This window comes from Microdochium trichocladiopsis, assembly GCF_020744255.1.
Source record: "Microdochium trichocladiopsis strain MPI-CAGE-CH-0230 chromosome Unknown B0I36scaffold_3, whole genome shotgun sequence".
Lineage (NCBI taxonomy): Eukaryota > Fungi > Ascomycota > Sordariomycetes > Xylariales > Microdochiaceae > Microdochium > Microdochium trichocladiopsis.
The window spans coordinates 3154788-3176083 of NW_025763546.1; the positions used below are offsets into that span (position 1 = coordinate 3154788).

The following is a 21296-nucleotide window of genomic DNA, read 5'->3' on the forward strand; positions in this document are numbered from 1 at the left end:
TGTATATCGAGTTGATGCTAGTCCCAGCAAAAGCAAAAGGATATGATCGATGGCGGGCTCGATCCGCCGACCTTCAGTGTTCGCATGCAAGATGTTAGACTGACGTGATAACCAACTACACCAATCGACCGTAGATTGTTGAAAGTGCCAGAGCTTGGGTGCCACTATATCCACTCACACTTCACACCTCACCCCACCAAACGCGCCTTGGGCAAGGATACTTTCCTGATTGAGCCCTGGTCCGTCATCAACTGCCCGAGGCTAAAGGTTTCATACCCGAAGCTTAGCCCTTCTGAATGCCAGTGTCCTCTTCGGAAACCTGCAGTGAACCATCTTAAGCAGGCTCAGTGCGACTTGGCTACATCGCCCTATCAAGCTTGGTCATTTCGAACATTCAACGGCTCGGTTTTGGCCGTTTGTAGACTATCCTGTATTTAATCGTCAGATGGCACACTTTTCGAACCTCAGCGCCGAGCTCATCCTTCTGATTGCCGAGCTTTTGGAAGACAGGAGCTTATTGTCATTCTCACACACCAATCGACGCCATTACGCCCTTGCAGATCCCCTCAGATACAAGCGAGAGGCAGCTTCGGAGACGAGCACTTTTCTGTTGTGGGCGGCACGCCATGGCCGTAGCTCGGTGGTGCAGAAGCTGATCGAGCATGGCGTCAACGTGAATCTGCAAGACACATCAGGAATCCAGCCGCCAAAAGTGAGGCTCGCCGCCCAATACACATACAGTGATGCATGTAGTCCGTTGCGAGCACGGGAGATCCCAGAGTCCCCTCTGGAAGGCCCTCGCACAGTAGACGAGTTTGAGGACCCAAGCGATACGGAGGATGAACGGGGCGACTGGGAGTATTCTGTTGGAACGGTGACGACGAAGACGAAATGGAGCGCTCTCCACTTGGCGGCGGCGTATGGGCATGGGGACATTGTCGACCTGCTCCTGGACAATGGAGCAGATATCGAGGCGGAAGCTTTCGGGCTCTGTACTTGCGGCCAACGATCGAAGAGCTCCAGGTATATTTTCCTCTTCCCCGATCCCGATCCCACTTGGTCCGCCCTCCATATTGCTATTTGTCAGGGTCAAGACCACGTAGCTTGTCGACTCATGCAGAGAGGTGCATCTCTTGTGGCGAAGACGGGCCCGCAAGGTCACACAGGGTCTCTGGTGCTTCGTAGTGGCTCCTCTGGAACTGCAGATCCCGATGTTGACGGTGACGAAACACAATCTGCACCAACTTCTCCTGGTCTCCTTACAGACGTGGCCGAGGGAGACTCAGCACAAGCGATCCAAGCTGGATTTTTGTCAAACTGGGCTGATTTCACAGCACTACATTACGCCGCCGCGTACGGTAGCCTTGCTATGATTAGAAAGATCCAGGAAGCTTTGCCGGATGATGTCAACACTCCTGATGCGGCAGGCCAAACACCTTTGGCATATGCTTATAAGCTCGGGCGTATAGACGATGTTGTTACGTACTTGGTCGGCGAGGGCGCGGAAATCGATTGTCTTGCTGGCCCTACTGACACGCCTCTCATCCTTTCCTGCCAGAGCCGCCATTTCCTTGATGTCGTCAAGCTCATACAGCTTGGGGCTCGCGCCCAACAACGGATACGTAGTGTAAACCTGACGCCACTGCACTTGTGCTGCATGAAACCACGGCTCAACACAGATCTCTGTGCGGACGAACGACCGTGCTGGCCAAGGCCAAAGACAATCGAAGATGCCTTCCTGGAGCAGCACCAGATCGAGGCAGTACAGGCGTTGCTGGGTGCCGGTGCCAAGGTTGACGCACGCGATATGTGCCAGCGAACTCCGCTCGTTTACGCTGCGCAATATGCCACCTTACCAATCGTCCAGCTCCTCCTTGATGCCGGAGCAGACCCATCTTCAGCAGCTCAGCTCGAGTCATCTGATCGTATCGACTCTTCCGACCGGGTTGTCCGATCTGTGCTAATGGCCGTCGCTTTTGCCGGCTACAAACGATATGCTACGGACAATGACGCGGTTTTCAGATGTCTTGTACATGCCGGCGCGGACGTCAACTTCCAGGACAGCCGTGGTCAGACGGTGCTGCACGTTCTCGCCAAGCTCCTCGTAAAGGCTATCTCTGAGTACAACGGAACTTCAACCCAACGATGTGTTGAAAACATCAAGACCTTAGTCGCTTCAGGTCGTGTTGATTACTCCCTGCGGGACGAAGACGGGAAACTTGCGGTCGAGTATGCAATCAGAGAGGCTGCTTGTCGAATTTCCGAAGTCATACCTGTCAAGACAATAAGTCGCGCCATCACTACAACGGACCTCATACGGATCCGCGACAGTGTAGTCCGCTCCGTGCTGGCTGAGAAATCCATGGACAGGACGATGGAGGCTCTCGAATATCTACATCTAGTCTATCCCCGGTTCATATACGGAAGGCCAGAGACTCTGTTCATGACAATCAAGAGCGGCCATCAACACTTGGCGATTCGGCTGCTCGAGAAGGGTGCTGACCGGTCCTACAAGTCCCGGGCAGGCGAGAACTTGCTCCATATTGCCTGCCAGAAGCGTCTGGGTGAATTGGCGCACAAGTTGCTTGAAATGGGCATGCCCGCTGATGCTATATCAAAAAGCGGGGAGACTCCCATATCCGCATACGTCGACTCCGTCCTGCGGATGGCGCTCGGCGGCCCAGTTGACTGGGGAAAACACCCTTCCATACTGTCCCTAGTCGAGAAAGGAGCAGACCCGCATAGGATTTATTGCACGCCCCCGTCGGATCGGCCGAGACACTTCTTTCAGTGGCATGAGTGTCCATTAGACAGGATCATCAGCAGAGGAGACCACGATTTCGCCAGGGCCATTCTGAGCCTCAGCCCCCCTTCGCGAGCGACCAAAGGCGGCTCACCCCTCACACGTTCCTACCTTCATCGCGCCTGCTCGTTCTCGTACAAGGTGCCGGACCTCGGATTCGTCAAGTTCCTCCTGACGTACGGCAGCCTTGACGTGAATGGCAAAAACAGCTATGGCCGGACAGTGCTCTCGGAACTTGTCGACAGCATCACTCCGATGGCTCCACGGATCAGCCCCTTCAACCACGGCGTTCCAACTGTGAGGAATCTGGACGAGCAGACCACGAGCTACTTGCTCGACACCGGAGAGTATTCACCTCTTGCTCGGTCGGACTTGTTCCTCGAGTGCGTCAAGCTTCTTGAGAGCCACGGTGCCGAGTGGACTACTGAGAGTGCCGTGCTCGGCGCAGGTCAGCGCGGGGGTGAAGAGGTGGTGACGACTCCTGCAAAGGAACTAAAGCGGCAGCTCGAGTACACGGGCAGTGATGCGGCGAGCAGACAGGGACTGGAGTTCATCAGGTCGCAGCTGGTAGATCCTGACTGGGATCCTGATGCGCTGAGCCCGGGAGAATCGCCTTTTAAGGGTGGACCTTGGTCCAGTCTATCGGCAACGGCTGGAGATGCGGTCGAGTAGGCGGACGAGCACTCTTTGCGGAGTTTGTGACTACTGCGTCTCGGGCAAAGCCACTGCGCAAGCGTAGTTGGCTCCTGCTCCTTTTTTTTTTCTTCAATAACAAAAACTTTCCACTTTTGGGAGCAAGAGCGAAAGGAGATGATAGGTTTCACCAATCGTTTTTGTTTTTTATAGACTAAACAGTCATCAATTAAGTTTATATATAACTATAAAGAAACCATCTTTAGAGAAGGAGAAATGTTCAGTAAGATCGAATGAGCGCTACTCGATACTTCGATGTTAGTGGAGGACAAGGTCAGACGCCTCGAACCTGGCGCATGCATACCAGCATCTTACCCTAGCGTGCCTAACCTAAGTACGTACTTATAAGTACTTAGGTGAACCTCAATTAGGTGCAAGTGGAACCCCGGATGGTTTGGGATGGTGTGGGACTAAGGCAGGTTTGACAACCCGTTTTTAGAGCGAGATTTGGGCAGAAGGTTCCTCGCTAACAACTCTGCGACCACACCACTGGATGTCACATAACCTTACGCGGAAGTTTGAAACTTAATGCTGACATTTGGACAATAGCCCGCAACGACCCGTAAGTGGTTGACATCAACAATGAAGTTCGTGTCAGACAGGAACATCCACTTAGACATCAAGCTTCTGGCATCAAATGCCAACGCCATCGGAGGGAAAGAGGCAAAAAGGCCGGCCTAGATTCGAGGAAAGATGGCAAACACGCGTCTCGGAATTTGCGGTGTATTCATCCGGACCAGACGCCAGGCTGGGATTGGTGGGGTCTTTTCTTGACAGGACACTGGAAGGATTGGAAGAAGAAAGAAAAAGGAATGGCAAGCAGACCCGACGAGCAGAGTCGGCAGGTCATGTGTGCATTCCAGAATGCGAGGCAACCCCCCTTTGGGACGATTGGCAAGCAGCAAGCAGCCGCGGCGGTCAGCGGACGGCGGAGGGGAGGGAGGGTCATCTGACACTGGGGCGGCACGCGGGGGGTTGGGATGCTGCTGGGCATGACGACTCTGCAACGCGCTGTGGGCTTCAACCGCAGGCGTGACACTCTGCCATGGATCTGCCATGGAACGTGTGCCGCCCTCTGCATCGTATTTGGGCGTCCATGACATGCAACAGAAAACACGAAAAGGAATGCAGATTCCCATCTGCAGCATGCACCGCGCCCGGGCGACAGGCAGCCAATTGGTGGCGGCGGACAGTCCGCTCCGGCAGCCAGAGGACCCCGTGCGTGCAGCACTTTGCGTCATTGCATCCCCCTGTTCCGGCAGGTGAAGCTGCAAGATGAGGCGCCCTCACTTGGGAGAGCAACAAAGGGTCGCCTCAGCCACATTGTCCGCTGTAGCTCTCGCGGACCTCTTCTTTGCTCGTGGCTTGACCCATGGCTTGCTTGGCTCTTCTTTGTCTTGCCAGAGTATGGATTGTCCACGGCGTGTTTGACAATGGCAATGTCAACAATCAAAAATGGCTGTGCGTGCCCCATGCCTTCCTTACCTTAGGCCGGGAAGATAAGCCTGTGCACTGACTGGGCTGGCTGCCCTGGCGCTGACTCCAGCGGGTGTTAGTGCCCTGTGGCTGCGCCCGGCTGGGGATCACGCCCCTAATCGTGCCCGCTAACTGCGACAGGCCCCCCACCCCACCCCCGTCTGTGCAGGCAGAGCCTGGATCGCGATCTGCCACACGCACATGCGCTCCCTCGCTCTCCCACACGCTCACCTGCCTGCTCCTGCGGGCCATTGCTCGGCACGCACGCCTGCTCCTCCTGGACCCTGCGCCTGCATCGCGCATTCTCTCGACTGCTCTTGTCCGACGGTCCCGCCTGTGCGGTCGCCTTGCTGCGTTCGCCTTGCCTTGTGTCCTCTTGTGCCGTTCGGGCCAGCGACATCATCCTCGCTCCTACAACGAGCTCCCCGACCTCGGACCGGCACCACCTCTCACCTTCTCCGTCGGCAGGCCATGCGCGTCTGGTCCTGAGCCAGCCTTCACTTCTTCTCGCCCTCTTCTGTCAGCCGCGCCTTGTTGCCCACACCATCTGGTCTTGTGATTCTTGGCTCCGCCGACGCTCATTTTCAAGATTGTTGTGACCCGTTGACCGATAGGAGCGACAAGCCGACCTTTGACAGGAATAAAGAGACCAGCTTTGCGGCTGCCAGATCGAAGAACACGAACCGATAGGCAGAGAAACCAATATGACACTACTGGCACGACGTATCCGCTCCACGTGAATTCTCCAACAGCCTTGCTCATACAAGGAAAAGTCCAGGCTGTTTGAGCAATACCTGTGATTATTTTGCCAGGCTTGCTGGCCTGTGTCAGGCAGCATGTCGTCCCTCGAGGCCAAGATTGTCGTCCTCGGCGCCCAGGGCGTTGGCAAGACATCTCTTCTCACACGATACTGCAAGGGCTCTTTCAACCCCGCGCAGACGACTTCGACCGTTGGCGCGAGTTTCATGGCCAAGCGTGTCGTCGACACCGATACCGACACTGTTGTGCGCCTCCAGATCTGGGATACAGGTGCGTGGAAACTGCCGCAAACAGCGACAAGACCCTGGTCACTAACTTCTGCCGCTGCCATGTAGCTGGCCAAGAGCGATTTCGGTCGATATCACGACTCTACTACCGCGGCGCCAACGCCTGCATTCTATGCTATAGCATAACCGATGCCCAGTCATTCACAGAGATGGGAGTATGGCTCCAGGAGTTGAGGCGGAATCTCCCTCCCGACATCGTACTCCACGTGGTCGGCACCAAGGCAGACATTGTCGCTCGCGATCCGACACGCCGAGAAGTTCCATTTGAGCGGTGCATTGCGTATGCCGCCGAGAACCTCGCGCCCGGCCAGGCGTCGACACCTCCAGCAACCGCGACGGCAGTCGGGCACCACAGCCTGTTTTCCGGCCTGGCTGCGATCGGGCAGTCTGGGATGGGCTCTGGCGTTACCTCGGCCGCCCCAGAACCTCGTAGTCCGAGTAGCAAGAGGAGCAGCGGCTTCTGGGGCATGGAGGTTGGTTGGGATGCGTGCCACGAGATCAGTGCCGAAACGGGCGAGGGCGTCGAGGAGGTGTTTCGCGTGGTGACACGCAAGCTGGTCGAGCAGAACCGCAAAATGCAGGCCGAGCTTCTTGCTGCCACCGCGACACCTGGCCTGACACCGGCCGGAGACTATGGCAGTATGGAAGGCGGCGGCTACTTCGATGCCGTCAACAACCCCCGAGGTAGCTTCCGCGTCGGCAGAGATCGAAGAAGCTGGCTGTTCTCGCCAGCATTTTCGCCTGCGATACCGATAGACAACGCCCGCACGGGGCAGAATCACCAGCAGGGTCAACTACAGAACGGTCACTACCAGCAAGATAATAACCCGAAGGACAAAGGCCGATGTTGTTGAGGTTGGACTGAGTTGACGCGGACGGGCCCTTGCAGAGGGGATGGACGGATAGGTCACAACACGGCCGAGCGCTTCTCGGGTCAGCGTCGGACGAGCCGCAGTGGCATCCGAGCAAGGGGATCAGGTTGATCGTATATGGGCTGGCGGCATCTCAGTATCAAGCATACGCATAAGACTGAGTCGTGGCCGTGATACAGGAAAGGTCGCATTGCGGCCCCCTTTTGTGGCACGTCAAAAGTCGCGCGAGCCCTCTCCTTTCTGCATCACATCGGGCTCGCATACCAGATCATTCGACATTTGATTTTGTGCAAGGCGTTCAGGGCACTCACTCATGGGCTTTTTGGCACGATGATTCGGCACGTACGACTTGTTTCCGAGAGCAATCTCAAAACTGCGGAGAGCGTCTGTTTTTGGTGTTTTTTTCTTTTCCTACCAGCATTGTTTTTTCTCTCTCTCTCAGTACCGGCGGATGGTTTTTTTTCGTCGTTTCCATGCATTTCTTGGGTCTCATTATTCCACTTCACGTTAACCTCTCTGGGAGAGGGACGGGGTAGCATTGGCATCTTGTTTTACGGGCGGCATTATTCATGTGTAGTAGGCATCAAGCTCCTCTTCATTGCCGAAAGTTTCCTTTTTGGGGTCATGCTTCTTCCATCAGATCTTCGGCTGGGCGGTGGTGCGTTTCGCTTATATACATTTCTTCTCCTCCTCCCTCCAGTGGCATTGAATTAAAACCGAGACTGTTTACGCGTCTTTGGGGAAATCCTAAACCACGACGCACGATGAGAAATTGGACATGGATATATATATACATGTGTATCTGCTTGCCAAGGTCTAGGCTACTGTGTCTGTGAGCTATATGGGATTTGCAGATGCACGCGAAGTGTGTTTATTTAATTCCGCCCGTCTCACAATAAGATTGTTTTTGGGGCAAAGTCAAGATTGTTGTTGGCCACGCTCGACAATGACTCTCTATCTCTCCCAATGGTTCTTTATTTTAAAAATTCTGTCCAAACAAAACAAACGCCTTCCTCAAGTCCCCCATATCATCATCATTTTTACCGCCGCAGCATCCGCCACGTCTCGAACTGCATCAGTATATCCTGCGTCACGCCCCTCGGGGTGTCGCGGATCGCCGCGCGCAGCACCTCCATCGGCTCCGCGCTCTGGGGGCCGTACTTCCCGCAGAACGCCTTGTCGCAGATGCCCGCGATCTCGGCGCCCGAGTACCCCTGGGTCTGGCGGGCGAGCTCCGCGAGGTCGAGGCCTCCTGGGCCAGGATTTGCTGCTGGTGCTGGCGTTACTATTGATGCCGCTGCTGTTGCAGCACTTGTCGTCGATTGCGTCGCTGGCTGGTCTGCAGGTGGTGTTTGCATGGCTGTGGTTGGGGCGGTGGCATCGTCGGTTGTTGTGACAGTGGCAGTAGCATCAAGAGAGCTGGAGGACGGCGAGGACGAGGATGACGAGAACCGCAGCTCCCGTGCCTTGTTCGCAAAGATCGCCTCCCTGGCCGGGGCATCAGGAAGGGGCACATAGATAGCCTGGTCGAACCTCCCGGGCCGGACGAGCGCCGGGTCCAGAGAGTCGGGCTTGTTGGTGGCCGCGAGGACAAAGACGTCGCCCATCTTCTCGAAGCCGTCCATCTCGGTGAGCAGCGTCGTCAGGGCCTGCACGCCGCCGCTCGAGGCGGACGGGTTCCCCGAGGACCTGGAGGGCCCCGCGATCGAGTCGATCTCGTCAAAGAAGATGATGCTCGGGCTCGCGTCCTTGGCGCGCCGGAACAGGTTCCGGATCGAGCGCTCCGTCTCGCCGACGTACATGTTGAGCAGCTCGCCTCCCTTTACGGCGAAGAAGTTGAACCCGGACTCGGTGGCCATTGCCTGCGCGGTCATGGTTTTGGAGCAGCCTGGCGGCCCGTAGAGGAGGATGCCCTTGGACGGTTTCCAGAGGTTGGTGGTCATGTTCTGGAAAATGTCAAAAATATGTGTTAGTTCAGATACGCTGGGACAAATAGATGTTGTGGCTGAGAAGAGTTTAGAAAAGCTAAGAGAGAAACAGGACTTACAGCAGGCCTTTGAAGCACTCTCTGCAAAGCCAGCTTGACGTCGTTGTAACCGCCAATATCGCTCCATCGCACGGTTGGCGGCTTGAGATTGATATCGTGCATCGCGCTCGGCTGGACCTCGCGAAGTGCCTGCTTGACGTCGGCTTCGGAAATATGTACTTTACGCCCGCCCGTGCGGTGTCTCGTTGCTCTGGCGGCTCGGTACAGCAGTTTCGACAAGTCCGCGGCTGTGTATGCGTGGGTGCGGTCGCCGAGAGCCGCAATCTGCGAGTCGAACGTCTCTTGGTTGAACGGGGGGCTCCATGAGGCCAGAATCTCTTTACGGCCCGTGGCGTCAGGAACTGGTAAAGAGATGTGTTCCCGGAAGCGGTTCTCCCGCTGGAGTTCCTCGGGTATGTCTGTGATGTAGTCGAGGCAGGTGGCAACGACGAGAACTTTAGGCTTTGTCCTCGTCTGGTGTGCTCTCGCGGCGAGGTCGTCGAGTCCCTGAGCCAGGGCTGCAACGAATGCCTTCTGGCTCGTCTTGCCCTTGCCGATGAGCTCGCCAATGTCGTCGATCAAGATTGTAGTTGGTGAGCGAGACTCGACGGCCGTCTTGAAATGGTCTCTGACCGCTGGTGCTTTGCTCTCCTCGTCGAGCCGCACCACTCTTCCCCACTTGCTCGACGCGATGCGGTCGAGGAGCAGGGACTTGCCCGTGCCGCGACTGCCGTGAATCACAATGCCATAGGGCTGGAGGGGGATGGTAGCATCCTCGTAGTCGGTATTGAAGTCTTCGAAAAGCCAGTTGAGCTCGTCGACCTGGCGCTGGAGGCCTGGTACTGAAGAGATTTGAAGTCTTGCAGTCGCCGCGCTCGCCTCGTCCTCTCCTGCGAATTCGACCACTGTCTCGATGGGGTGGAACTTTGCGACGCCGTCAGTTGCCGAGTTTATCGAGAGGACGCTGAACGACCTCTTTGTGCCGCGTAGGACGATTTCTTCAAACTCCATCCCGGGGAAGATGTAGTCGGCAGTTTCTGGGATGTCACATTAGGCATTATATACAATAATTGTCTTTGTACATTTCAGACTCACCTAGCCGAAGCTCCAAGGCGACCTGCCAGCGGATCTGTTCCTGTGCGGTCAAAGGGGCGGCGTCGGCAGTGACGTCTCGCACAATGACAAGCCCGGCGTCCGGCACCGGGCCAGCACCCGGGACGATGCGGGTTGTCGTGTCGAGCCGCAGACCCGAGGATCTCTGGAAGGCCCTGCTGACACCCGCAACATTGGGGCCGTGCTGCTTGTCGAGGTTGGGCCAGGCGACGGCCTGCCTGAAGATGTCACCGCACTCTACATTGCACAGGTGGCCGGTTGTGAAGCCCGACGACATAAAGACCGAGTTGTGGATGAATATCTTGGCCGCATGTTTGTGGTTCCAGTCCTTCTGTGTGTCGTTGACCTGAGGCCGGACCTTGAAGTCTTCAATCTTCTTCATGATGGCGGGAGAAAGCCCCTGGAGGGCCGGTGTTCTTTGTTTGTTGTTGCTAAAAGACCAAGGGCTCTCACCATACGGAAAAAATGTGGAAAGACACTGGCAGTGGCAAGTCTGGTTTTCCGTAGTGCGCCAGGTCTACCGTGCCTGGAATCCGAGCAGAATTCCCCAGTACTTTGGAATTGTCCTTTACCAAGAGGGAATAACACCTGCCGCTACAATGATCCTCCTGCACCACCAGCCATCCATGGATATGTCCAAACCCGTGGAATGACCAGAACTGGATGTAAGTCAACCATCCGCAGCGACAAAAAAACATGGCGGGGTCAACTCGCGATAACGTGCTTTCTTGCCTGTGACAGCGTTGATAGCAGGGGTCCCCCATCTTCTAGCGCGGCATTACATAATCCTCCATCCCCGAGATCCACAACCAATACACAACCGACAATAGCCACGCACGACATCCAGGCACAACTCGACACGGCATCCACCCACACACTCCCTCGCCGGTTACGATGCGCCGAGCATCACCGCGGCCAGTCGCCTCATGCCCCTGATTCACCTGCAGAGGCTCGCACTGCGTCCTGTAGCTCGAGCTCCCGCGGCGCAATGGCTTGCCTTTCGGCGCCTGCACGGTAGCCACAGCTGCCGCCTGCAGGCTTCGCAGCGAGCACAGCAGACCCAGCAGCGGCTCTTTGACGCCCTTTTTCCAAACCAGCCCAAGAATCCCTCGAAGCAGCCTCGCTCCTCCAAAGCAGACCCTACCGCAAGCGACAATTCAGCACCAACACGCCCGGCACCACGATGGGCTTCGCAAATCTCGGACGAGCTCCCACCACTCGCCCCCTCCGAGGAGCTTCGCAAGCTGTCGGAACTGCCCGAGCCCGACGACGATGATGCCGACTTTCTAGACGGCACCCAGTCGGGCCCCCGCCAGGCCAGCCGCAGAAACAACAGCGACACGGCGGCCCTGCGTGCAACGACGATGCTGATCCTCAATGCGGCAAGCAAGCAGCTCGTCGAGAGCGACTTTATGCGCATCGGCGCCAAGGGCAAGCACCTCCCCGGCTGGGTCAACGGCATCGTCAAGGTGATCCAGGGCCGCGACCACGCCACGCTCGAGCCGCTGGGCCACTACTTCATCTTGTTTGACCGGCACGAGGCCGCGGTCGCGTACAGCGAGGAGGTCCAGCGCCTGCGCGACCTGGCGAGGAAGTACACGCCGGGAGCCTCGCACGGGCTGAAGCACGCCCAGCGCCGCCACAGCCTTCCGCAGGGCCTGCCCACAGACACCGGAGAGGACGTGGCCACGCTGATCAAGTCTTTCACGCTGGTTTCCCCTTCGCACCGCCCCCGCCTGCAGATATCGCGCCTCTCACGAGATCGCATCGGCGAGCTTGATCGCGGCGGCCCGCTGGTGGATGACATCTCGGCGGCCGTCGGCGGGTTCCGCCATCTCGTCATGGTCCACGTGGCCGATGGCGGGAGGATGTCGGTCGACGCGTTGCAGCAAGCAATCCGGGCTGACGGCATCGAGCGGAATCTGCCTTGGCGTGTGGTCAGCCTGAACACGGGGATCATCCCATTCGGCAAAAGCGTGCTGAAGCCGCGCGATGACACTCCACCCCATAGAAACGACACGGCCAGCCAGCACACAGCTTCCACGCCCAACAGCCCACCTGACGAGTCTGAAAAGGTGCCCGACGGCGATGGGGAGGACATCACAGACCACACCCACGAGGACAACGACAACGACACCATCTTCATCAACAACAACAGCCCCACTGACTCTAATGACCCCTACCCCTCCACCACCACCACCAACAACAACAACAGAGAAAGGCAATATCCGCGCTTCCTCGTGGCTTTCGCAGACGACGCGGAAGCAAGACGCTTCGTCCGCCACTGGCACCGGCGCGAGCTCACCCCTCTACTCGCCAACCCCGCGGCCTCGGCCGCAAACGGCCCGGGCCTGCCCCCTCAGAAGCGCAGCGCGCCTGCTCTGTGGGAGCACGCGCGGATTGTGAATGTCAGTCTGCTGTGGTGATTTTGAAGCCCTTTAGCCAAGAAAACCGTGGGGAAAGTTGGCTCGTGGAGGGTAACGGATGGGGAGCCCAGCAAGGCTAGGAGTCGCGGTTCGTAAGCACATGATGGCCAAGGGGGGGGGGGGGGGAGGACCTGTAAATTACTGTAAAAAATATAAAAAGCAAAACATGTCGTTACACATACTCATGTATCCGAACCTGGGTAAAGTCGACTCGCCCTCCAAATCGTACATGCACAACCAGTCAAACACGAGCCGATGAGTGCAGATGTTTGCTATAACTCTTCTCGCGTCTCACTTCAACATCACGCATTAAACTGCATCACTCATTGCGGCTCTTGTCAGGAATCGAAGCAATCTCAAGCAAGTTCACAAAGAAGATATATTGTCCCATAAACAACGACGGCGAAAAACCCTGAACTCCATCGAAAAAAAAAAACATTAATATGAAAGCCACAGTTGGATAAACCCCTGCCTCAACCTTGAGACAGGAGTGCCGGCGAAGCCTTAGGCGCGCACCTTCTGTGTGCGCTTCTATGAGCATAGGCTGTCCTCAACCCAGCGTGAATAGTCCTCTAGGGGATGGCCGCTTCCCACTCTCCCCCAAAGTCACGCCTCTCTGGCTATAGGACAACATGTGCAAGTGTGCGAGAAGCACGTCTATGTTCTTACTCGCATCGTCTCATCATGTGCTATCCCTCTGACCGTCCCCGCTGCTCTTCACCGCTCCAGTATGTCGAGTGTGGTCCTTGTACCGCCCAAGAATTGCAAATGGGGTATTCAGACCCGGACCGTGGATCCTGATCAATGAAGCATCGGCCGCAGATGCCCTGCGGGCCGCGCTTCTTTAGAGTCAAACGAGTGTCGCAAGACCGTCAAGCACGAGCGTTCGCACTTAGCAGCACTTGCTGAGACCACCGTTGCCATCGCTCCGACCGACATCAACTCCAGACTGTCCAGCACCAGCCTGAGCATCACCTTTGGATGTGTCGATGATGCGCTTCTTGATGTCTGCCGCCAGGTTGTAAAAGGCCTTGTCGATGTTGATGTTGCTCTTCGCTGAAACTTCAAGGAATGGGATACCGAGCTCGCGTGCCAACGCCTCGCCCTGTTCCGTTGATACCACGCGCTTCTCCTCCCAGTCGCACTTGTTACCGATAAGAATCTTGTTCACACCCTCGGTGGCGTGTTGTTCGACATTGGCGAACCATGTGCGGATGTCTAATGCACGGGTCAGTAATGGACCAGAAGTGCGGTGAATGGCGCGTATCATTTTCAAGGCATGCTCTGCTGTGCGGCTTCTCTGGGAATGGATGGTTCTTACTGTCAAAAGATCTCTGGTCGGTGACATCGTACACGAGCAGGATGCCCATGGCGCCACGGTAATAAGCAGTGGTGATTGTCCGGAAGCGCTCCTGGCCGGCAGTATCCCAGATCTGAAGCTTGACGCGCTTGCCATCAAGCTCGATTGTCCGGATCTTGAAGTCGATGCCAATCGTGGTGATGAAGGAGGGTGTGAAGGAGTCCTCACTGAAGCGCAGGAGACAGCAGGACTTGCCGACGCCGGAGTCGCCAATCAGCAGGAGCTTGATCTGGATCGAGGGAACTGGCTGTTAGCTGAAAGAAATCCAAGTCAAGGTCGCATCGCAAAGCAGGGGTGAGGACGGCGGCATTGTGCCAGAACCCTCCATCATGTCCTGTCCCCGTTGGCAAGAGCCTAATCATGGCGTTGGCGGCCGCATAGCCAGACTGCTTTGTCACTTCTGCAATTGCTCGCAGGCTTCTCTGGCTGGGATGGGCAGGGCACCGAGGCACTTCACATTCGCAGTGCGACTTGTGGATCGAAGGACGTACAAGAAAGTCATAGTTGCGGTTGCCTGACATCTTGGATGATGTGTGGTCTGTGATGGACACAGACTATAGCTTCGGATCTGGGTAGACGATGGTCTCGGGACGTAGGTGGTGTACAGAGCAATGCGACGCCTCTAGAGCGGATTGCGGTCTGTGACGAGTAGGCGATTCGGCGGGGCGAAAGGGGAAGAGGCTAGCTGGACAGAGTCGATTCGCGGATTACAGGCTGTGAGGGTATGAAGCTTGCGGGCGCGGGTCGACGTTGTTGATGCGTGAGTGCTGCCTTTGAAGCGTGCCGCCGGGTATCTAGAGGTGGGAATGCTGGCGTTTGAAGGGAGGTAAGTGAGGGCGCATACGTGAGTGGGCTGCCGCGAGATGGTGGGTGGGAGGTGGCTGTGGCCGGCGGTGATGATGGCAGTCGTGGTGGAGTCGTGCGTGCGCGCGGGCAGGTACTGTATGCGGCGACGAACGCTCAGGCGGCCCCAGGCTCCTCTGTCAAGGGCGGCCGCTCCAACGTGGCCGCCAGGCAGGCCACTTCAGCACTTGAGGTCAGTTCATCCTGCTGTTCACCAGGGCAGGCACCAGACCACTCGCGCTTGGCTCCTTTGGTCGTAGCGCCGATTCATGGCTCCCATCGCCAAGGCCCACTGCAGTGGTGGCCCCGTGCCCGCCTGGGGGACGTCTTGCCTCGAGCATTGTTCCTTGCAGCCTCGCCCAACTCTACTTCGCACCCCCAAGCCAACCTTGGAAGACCCTTGCTTGGTGCAGTGCCACCGGCGAGCACGTGGGATTTCTCATAACTTGCTTCTGCTGCGACTACTCCGTAATACCCGCTCGTCGAGCTGGCTGCTCCACCACTGACTTCATTAGAATTCACAATGTGTCGTGGAAGTTGTGGTGAGACTTTGGCCTGGATCAACATTGTCCATGTCTATTATGGTCTAGCATAAATGCTCTGCTGTCTGTCCGTCCCTACTGCAGCCACCTCGCGTAAGCCCACCGTATGCGGTCCAGTGCTCGCAGTTGCTGCTGAATCCCTTTGAGGTTCGCCAGGTCGTCCACATCCTCCAAAAATTCCTTTTCAATGTCCGATGGCAAGACCGAATGCGCCAGCTCTCTTAGTACATGCACCTCGCACACGAGCAGACCGTGGTCTTTGTAGGACAAGACATTGTTGGGCGACGGCGTGGCCTCGGAGAAGATGCGATCAATGTTGCGCAGCACCCGTACACACTTTCCAACCTTTTGCTGGGTGGTCATGCCCTTTCTGCCGCCAAGTGCAGTCCGCAGGTAGCGGAACGCAGACACGGAAACAAGGATACCTGGTGTCAGGCCTACAAAGCCAAACACAAGCTCCTGGGATTTCAGGAGGGAGTCGATACCCGCCATGGCAACCTCGACATCGACCTTGGTCTTTTGCACCTGAATCAGCAGTGTCCGTACCAAGTCGCCTCGGATGGTACCCATAACGGGCCTGCGTAGATCGTTCTCGTAGGCGCGCAGGACAGGTGTGAGGTCGCCTTCCTTGACCTTGGCGCGGATTTCAGCGATCTGGCTTTCAGACAAACTGGACGCCCCCGTCGCGGAGGCGGGCCTGTCGACAGCAAAGTCAACCACCATGCGTTCCAAGCTAGCTCTGTCGGCTCTTAGGCTATCCCGGCTCATCAACGCAATCTCGCTATTCTGATCGTGACGAATGGTTCCGATGACCTTGCGCACCGGCTCGACCACCCAGTTGAACCAGAAGTCTTGGACTGTCTCACCAAAGCCACGTATCCACTCGATGACGGCCTGTTTCCTGTTGACCAGAATGCGAAGAATAGTGCTCGATGAGAGGGTCAACACAAGCATGGGTAGCCAGTATCTCGTCAGTCGCGATGGTCGACCGTTCTGTGTGATCACGCTGTCTGCCTCGGCAACATGCGACGGAAGGTGCTTTTGAATGAGATTCTGAAGTCTCCTAGCGACAACCGTGGGGCGGGTTGAGTCGTCCTCCTCAACCTGTATCGACAACTCGGGGTCTTCTTCGACGCCCTGGAAGACCTTGTCTTCAAAGTCGGACACCCCCATATCCATGGTTAGCACGTCTCTGAGCACCATGTCCATGAGCGCAACGCTTCTCTCCACGACGCCTTTCCACTCCTGGTTGTGTGACATTATGAGGTCGCTTTTGCCGTCATCACTACCATTGCCACCAAAAGCCAAGCCCTCGTCTATGAGGACGCCGAGTCCACTGGCAGTCATCTCCCGCAGCCGCTTGAGTTTGTGTTGTTTCCTTCGGGCTTCAGCGCGGCATTGCGCCACAGGCGACATGATGCGGCGTTGGACATTGGCCAGTGACCGCTCTCGAACCGTCTCCTGCACGATTGAATAGAACTGCCGCCAGCCTTGTGATAAAGAAACCGATTGCGAGCCTGCTCGACCCTCTGCGTTGTCATGATCTTTGCTCGACACCCGCGTAGCAAGCTGTTGCAGTCGAACCCTGCTGTCTTGGTAGATGTCCCAAGACCAGGACCAGAACCGCGCGGGAGAGGTCTGGATCATGTAGACAGTGCTGTATGTATTCGATGATACGACATCATCCCAATACCAGATGTGGTTGCTTAAAGGGATAATCTGGTCGAGCAGTGTCCTCAGGACAATCCCATACGTTCGCACGGTAGCCTTGCTGACAAGTAGCCACTGGAGCTCTGCCTCGTAGTGCGTGGCGGGGTAGACATCGCTTTTGTTGGCGAGCAGGTTGGACTGGTACAACAAAGACTGCAACTGGTCTGCATGTAAATGTGCGTGCGTGCCGGAGGTGGTGGACAGAGTCTTGATGATGCGGAGCAACTCTCTGACGCGGGGGCTGTTGAGATCTTCGGCGCCGTAACCCGATGCCTCGCCATGACCAGGCGGAGCGAGGTGGTTGAAGGGGATGCGGTCGAGCTGGGCGTCCAGCCGCCGGACCTGATCGTCTATCACGGACATGCTCGAGATCGTCACAGGGTCTGCTGTGACAGATCAGGAGCCGAAGGTGCAGCAGGACATAGGCTAGCCTTCCGTGTGGGGGCCGCCTGAAAAGCCACAGTCCTGGACAAGCTGCTTTCCAATTGTTGCCGGTGTAAGAGGTAGACTTTCTGGATCGAGGTGGTGGTGCGCTGTGCGCCGTGACAGCCTTGGAAGCGGGCTAGGTATTGCGGGCGATGTTTACTTTGGAGCTTTGGAGCTCTGGCAGGATGAGGTCATCATCCCTGCAGTGGAAGCGGCGGGCAATAGCCCATCAGCTGCCGAAGCCGGCGCTGGCAGGTGCCAGGTCGCGGAGCTTGTACCTCCTCCCTCCCAGGCAGCTTCCCAACAAAACTTGGCCTCGCCAGGCCAGGTGGCCAGGTGCGCCATTGCGATCGAGGCAATGTGGTGGTCTCAGAATGTGAAGCTCTTGTCGGATGCCTGCTTAGTTCGCTCCAGCACATTCTACAGATATGGCTGCAGTCATCTGCAACAACGACAGCCCGGCCACACTCGGTTAGGGGAAGCCCGACTTCGGGTCTCGCTAAACGGTTGTCGAACACGAACACGAGAAAGGCGAGGAGGTGTGCCAGGCCCAGGCCAGGCTTACATAAGGCGGTGGGCTCCTGTCAAGCAGGCGGCCTGGCGTTTGCTAGCTCGAGGCGATTTGCGATGAGCAGATCGAGGCGGAACAAGATCATTTGCCACACTCACTCAGGGACCAACTGCCGGAAGCACTCCTTTCCAGGTGGGCTCATTGTGGCAGCAGCACTGCTGATTGGCTGGCAAGGCACCCGTCCAGCTATGCATCACCACATCAGGACGTGCAGTAGGTGACGAATCCACAGCTGCGCCATGTCTGGTGATGTGCGGGGATAGCACAGATGGACAGCTCGAGCTCCATGATGCTACCTTGCCGAGCTTGCTGCCGCTGGTGAAAGGCGCGAGACGCGAGGAGAGAGGCGAGACAAGAATCGGGTCTCCCATGGTGGTCATTGTTGGCTTACCTAATGCCGCCTCTCTCTTTCTCAATAGGGAGTCGGGTGGGCTGATGGAGCACGCGGACGGCCCGCACGCTGCAAGGGCGGCCAACAGGAGTGCGCGGCGCTGCGTGGAACAGGACGGACCCCAGGCTTCCAAGGGTTTGCTTTAAGATTGTCCACTCACTAACACGCCATGCGGGTGTGCCCTTCTTTTTTTCCCCGTCCACCGCCGCCACTGCCCCCGATAGCCTCTCCTATTCCCTCCTTATCAACAACAAAACAACCACCTGCGCCGAACTGCTTGGTGGCGGCCTTTCGTCCTCCTTCTTCTTGCCGTGCCCTTCAACTTCCGCTCCCTGCGACCCTCACGTGGACACACCTCAACGTTCTCGTCGACACATTCTCAGGTTCCGCAACCATGGCTATGTATGAGCCCCTTTCCTACCCAGCGTCGCTGTGGTACTAGCCCGAACGCGCTCCCCCGATACCGACGATGCCATGTTCCTGAACCACCACCGCTAACATGACCTGACTGGCAGGAACGCCACTCTCGCTGGCACCTTTGCCGAGCCGGAGACCCTCATGGGCGTCTTCGAGGAGGTCTCCAAGTTCAACGTCCACCTCAACATCATCGAGCGCGCCTGGGCCGTACGTTCTCCTTCCTCGACCACGACTGCACCATGTAGTTGCGAAGCTGACATGAACCATCCGTCTACTAGGCCTGGTATCTCTGGATGCAGAACGACACCCTGGCCACCGGCATCTTGAGCTTCGTTATGCACGAAGTCATCTACTTTGGCCGTTCCGCCCCCTGGATGATTATTGACGCCCTGCCTTACTTCCGCAAGTACAAGCTCCAGAACGTACGTTTACCGTGTCCTCGAACACCACCAAGCTGCTGCTCCTCTTTGTACTGACCCATTGAACAGCAAAAAGTCCCTACGCTCAAGGAGCAGTGGGAGTGCGCCAGCCTTGTCCTCCTCAGCCACTTCACCGTCGAGCTCCCCCAGATCTGGCTCTTCCACCCGATTGCCACCTATTTCGGCATGGACTACGGTGTCCCTTTCCCTTCTTTCGGCAAGATGGCTTTCCAGATCGCCGTCTTCTTCGTCATGGAGGACACCTGGCACTACTGGTTCCACCGCGCTCTGCACTACGGTCCTCTGTACAAGAACATCCACAAGCTTCACCACACCTACTCGGCTCCCTTCGGCCTTGCTGCCGAGTACGCCTCGCCAATTGAGGTTATGCTCCTCGCCATCGGAACTGTCGGGTCTCCAATCCTGTGGGTTTCGCTGACAGGCGACCTGCACCTCTTCACCATGTACATGTGGATCGTCTGCCGCCTCTTCCAAGCCATTGATGCTCACAGCGGCTACGACTTCCCCTGGAGCTTGCGCCACATCTTGCCCTTCTGGGCTGGTGCCGACCACCACGACGTCCACCACGAGCGCTTCATCGGCAACTACTCGTCCAGCTTCAGATGGTGGGACTACATGCTCGACACCGAGTCCGGCCCCGAGGCTGCCAAGCGCCGCCGCGACCGGAAGATCAAGGCAATGAAGGCCAAGGCCCAGTAGAAGCTGCGCCTCAGCTACATTCGAAGTTGCGCCTGATATTGCTCCTGGGAGTATGAGCTATCAAGTGCAATCACAACTTTGGCTATCGCCAAAGGACCGCCCGACAAGTTGCCGACATCTCCTTCCAGGGATATGGCTTTAAACCAGCTCGGCCCCCGGCATAACATCACGTTGAATGAGGAAGGCATTATAGAAATGGTCGGGTGCGATCACTTTTGCTGTTTAGAATGTACATATGGGGTACTCGGCGTTGGACAAACATAACAAAACTTCTAATACACAACGCAAGGCATTTGATCTGCCCGCGAGCAATAATACAAACTTTATACAAGCCTGCCAGTCGCGTTTCAGTCATCCGAGAATGGCAAGTTGTACCGGGATGAAGTTGATGTTAATCCCCATCTGTCATGCGCAAAGTATTGCCACTCATGGCGCTGGCTGGGTCTCATCCAGCTACTGATTCCTGTTCTTGGTAGGTACGCAGCAATCCGCGCCAGCCCCGGAAGCGACACGGTCGGCCAGCCCCCGAATCTGGCAGCTGATTGCGTCTTGCCCCGACTCGGCCTCTGTCGGTCCTGTTGTCGAGGAGGAGACTTTGTCATCACCAGCCGCTGGGAGTTGTGATGGGGGTGTGGCCTGCTCGCCAAAGTCCCGAGCCAGCTGGTCGCATATGGCTGCGAGCTCGATGTCCTTGTCCGAGAGGCCTTTGGGCTCATGGGTTGTCCAGCGAATATATGTTGTATTGTAAACCTGCATGATGTTGTTACTACCGAGAAGGACCAACAGGAGGACGACAATAAGAGCCTGAGGAGGCCAGGCGGATACTCACGTTGGACCACTCGGGATGATGGTTCTTTATTTTGCACTGCAGGGATACTGCAGTCATGAAGTCCTGCACGGAACAAAAGTGAAATGGGTTTTCCGTCAGTCGTATGTGGATCTTGTATCTACGACCAGAAACCCATAGATATAATTTGAATCCTGGCACCCAAGATTGCCCGAACGTGAAGGAGGGTTGGATCGTTTTGTTTTGGGGTGGCATCGCAACACGCATGTGCAAGTTGTATTTGGCTCCAGGCCACCCAACTTGGTCTCATGTGTCACTAGACTTACCCAGGTCTTTGCAAAAGTCTTGAACTTGAAGCTGCGCTCCAATCCCTGACCGCTCGAGATGAGTGTCCAGCGGCCGCCCTGGCCGGCGCCTGCGAGCAGGGACTGCAGCTTTTGGTTCATGGCTTGCTCGTCCGTACCCCTTGAGAAGATGGCTTGTGTCGAGGACATTCTGGAGGCCGCTAGGAAAGGCCTTGTGTCCCTGCGCCGAAAGGGACCTGCGAGACCAAACCTGGCAACTGCTGGTGTTTGGGATTGTGCAAGTTGTGATAAGCAGGAGCTGTAGGTCCGTAATGGCTGCATCTGGCGCGAGCTCGCTGGAAATGGAGACT

At 56.7% G+C, this 21296-nt stretch overlaps 9 protein-coding genes and 1 non-coding gene across 10 annotated transcripts; 5 read left to right on the top strand and 5 right to left on the bottom strand.

Annotated features, from left to right (window-relative positions):
* Positions 1-43: 43 nt before the first annotated feature.
* On the bottom strand, positions 44-130 carry B0I36DRAFT_t63. Its single transcript has one exon. It is a non-coding gene; the product is annotated as a tRNA-Val (tRNA).
* Positions 82-3663, top strand: B0I36DRAFT_382245 (ankyrin repeat-containing domain protein). The gene has a single exon (XM_046160905.1). The coding sequence runs from the start codon at positions 446-448 to the stop codon at positions 3473-3475; it is 3030 nt and encodes a 1009-aa protein (XP_046015657.1). The 5' UTR covers positions 82-445; the 3' UTR covers positions 3476-3663.
* A 2007-nt stretch (positions 3664-5670) lies between these two features.
* On the top strand, positions 5671-7046 carry B0I36DRAFT_94031 (P-loop containing nucleoside triphosphate hydrolase protein). The gene is made up of 2 exons (XM_046163623.1): positions 5671-6001; positions 6067-7046. Exons 1-2 carry the CDS (start codon positions 5809-5811, stop codon positions 6870-6872), a joined length of 999 nt encoding a protein of 332 aa, XP_046015658.1. The 5' UTR covers positions 5671-5808; the 3' UTR covers positions 6873-7046.
* Positions 7047-7767, top strand: B0I36DRAFT_94032 (uncharacterized protein). Its single transcript, XM_046163624.1, has one exon. It carries the CDS (start codon positions 7221-7223, stop codon positions 7602-7604), a length of 384 nt encoding a protein of 127 aa, XP_046015659.1. The 5' UTR covers positions 7047-7220; the 3' UTR covers positions 7605-7767.
* Positions 7768-7818: 51 nt separating this feature from the next.
* On the bottom strand, positions 7819-10734 carry B0I36DRAFT_285871 (P-loop containing nucleoside triphosphate hydrolase protein). Its single transcript, XM_046151594.1, has 3 exons — positions 10012-10734; positions 8938-9953; positions 7819-8836 (listed from the first exon to the last, which is right to left on the bottom strand). The coding sequence occupies exons 1-3, from the start codon at positions 10409-10411 to the stop codon at positions 7931-7933; spliced, it is 2322 nt and encodes a 773-aa protein (XP_046015660.1). The 5' UTR covers positions 10412-10734; the 3' UTR covers positions 7819-7930.
* A 160-nt stretch (positions 10735-10894) lies between these two features.
* On the top strand, positions 10895-12891 carry B0I36DRAFT_318608 (uncharacterized protein). The gene is made up of 2 exons (XM_046153317.1): positions 10895-12586; positions 12867-12891. The coding sequence occupies exon 1, from the start codon at positions 10956-10958 to the stop codon at positions 12453-12455; it is 1500 nt and encodes a 499-aa protein (XP_046015661.1). The 5' UTR covers positions 10895-10955; the 3' UTR covers positions 12456-12586; positions 12867-12891.
* Positions 12892-13347: 456 nt separating this feature from the next.
* Positions 13348-14044, bottom strand: B0I36DRAFT_239303 (small GTPase superfamily; the record flags this gene model as incomplete). Its single annotated transcript, XM_046149682.1, has 2 exons — positions 13348-13673; positions 13777-14044. Coding segments are annotated over 2 exons (594 nt in total), but the record flags the coding sequence as incomplete, so codon positions are not given.
* A 1168-nt stretch (positions 14045-15212) lies between these two features.
* Positions 15213-17713, bottom strand: B0I36DRAFT_318611 (ATP synthase regulation protein NCA2-domain-containing protein). Its single transcript, XM_046153318.1, has one exon. It carries the CDS (start codon positions 17271-17273, stop codon positions 15276-15278), a length of 1998 nt encoding a protein of 665 aa, XP_046015663.1. The 5' UTR covers positions 17274-17713; the 3' UTR covers positions 15213-15275.
* A 1143-nt stretch (positions 17714-18856) lies between these two features.
* On the top strand, positions 18857-19854 carry B0I36DRAFT_238370 (methylsterol monooxygenase; the record flags this gene model as incomplete). Its single annotated transcript, XM_046149610.1, has 3 exons — positions 18857-18922; positions 18994-19137; positions 19204-19854. 3 exons carry the CDS (start codon positions 18857-18859, stop codon positions 19852-19854), a joined length of 861 nt encoding a protein of 286 aa, XP_046015664.1.
* Positions 19855-20307: 453 nt separating this feature from the next.
* On the bottom strand, positions 20308-21135 carry B0I36DRAFT_360916 (pterin 4 alpha carbinolamine dehydratase-domain-containing protein; the record flags this gene model as incomplete). The annotated part of the gene is made up of 3 exons (XM_046158408.1): positions 20308-20604; positions 20684-20746; positions 20968-21135. The coding sequence occupies 3 exons, from the start codon at positions 21133-21135 to the stop codon at positions 20308-20310; spliced, it is 528 nt and encodes a 175-aa protein (XP_046015665.1).
* Positions 21136-21296: the final 161 nt, after the last annotated feature.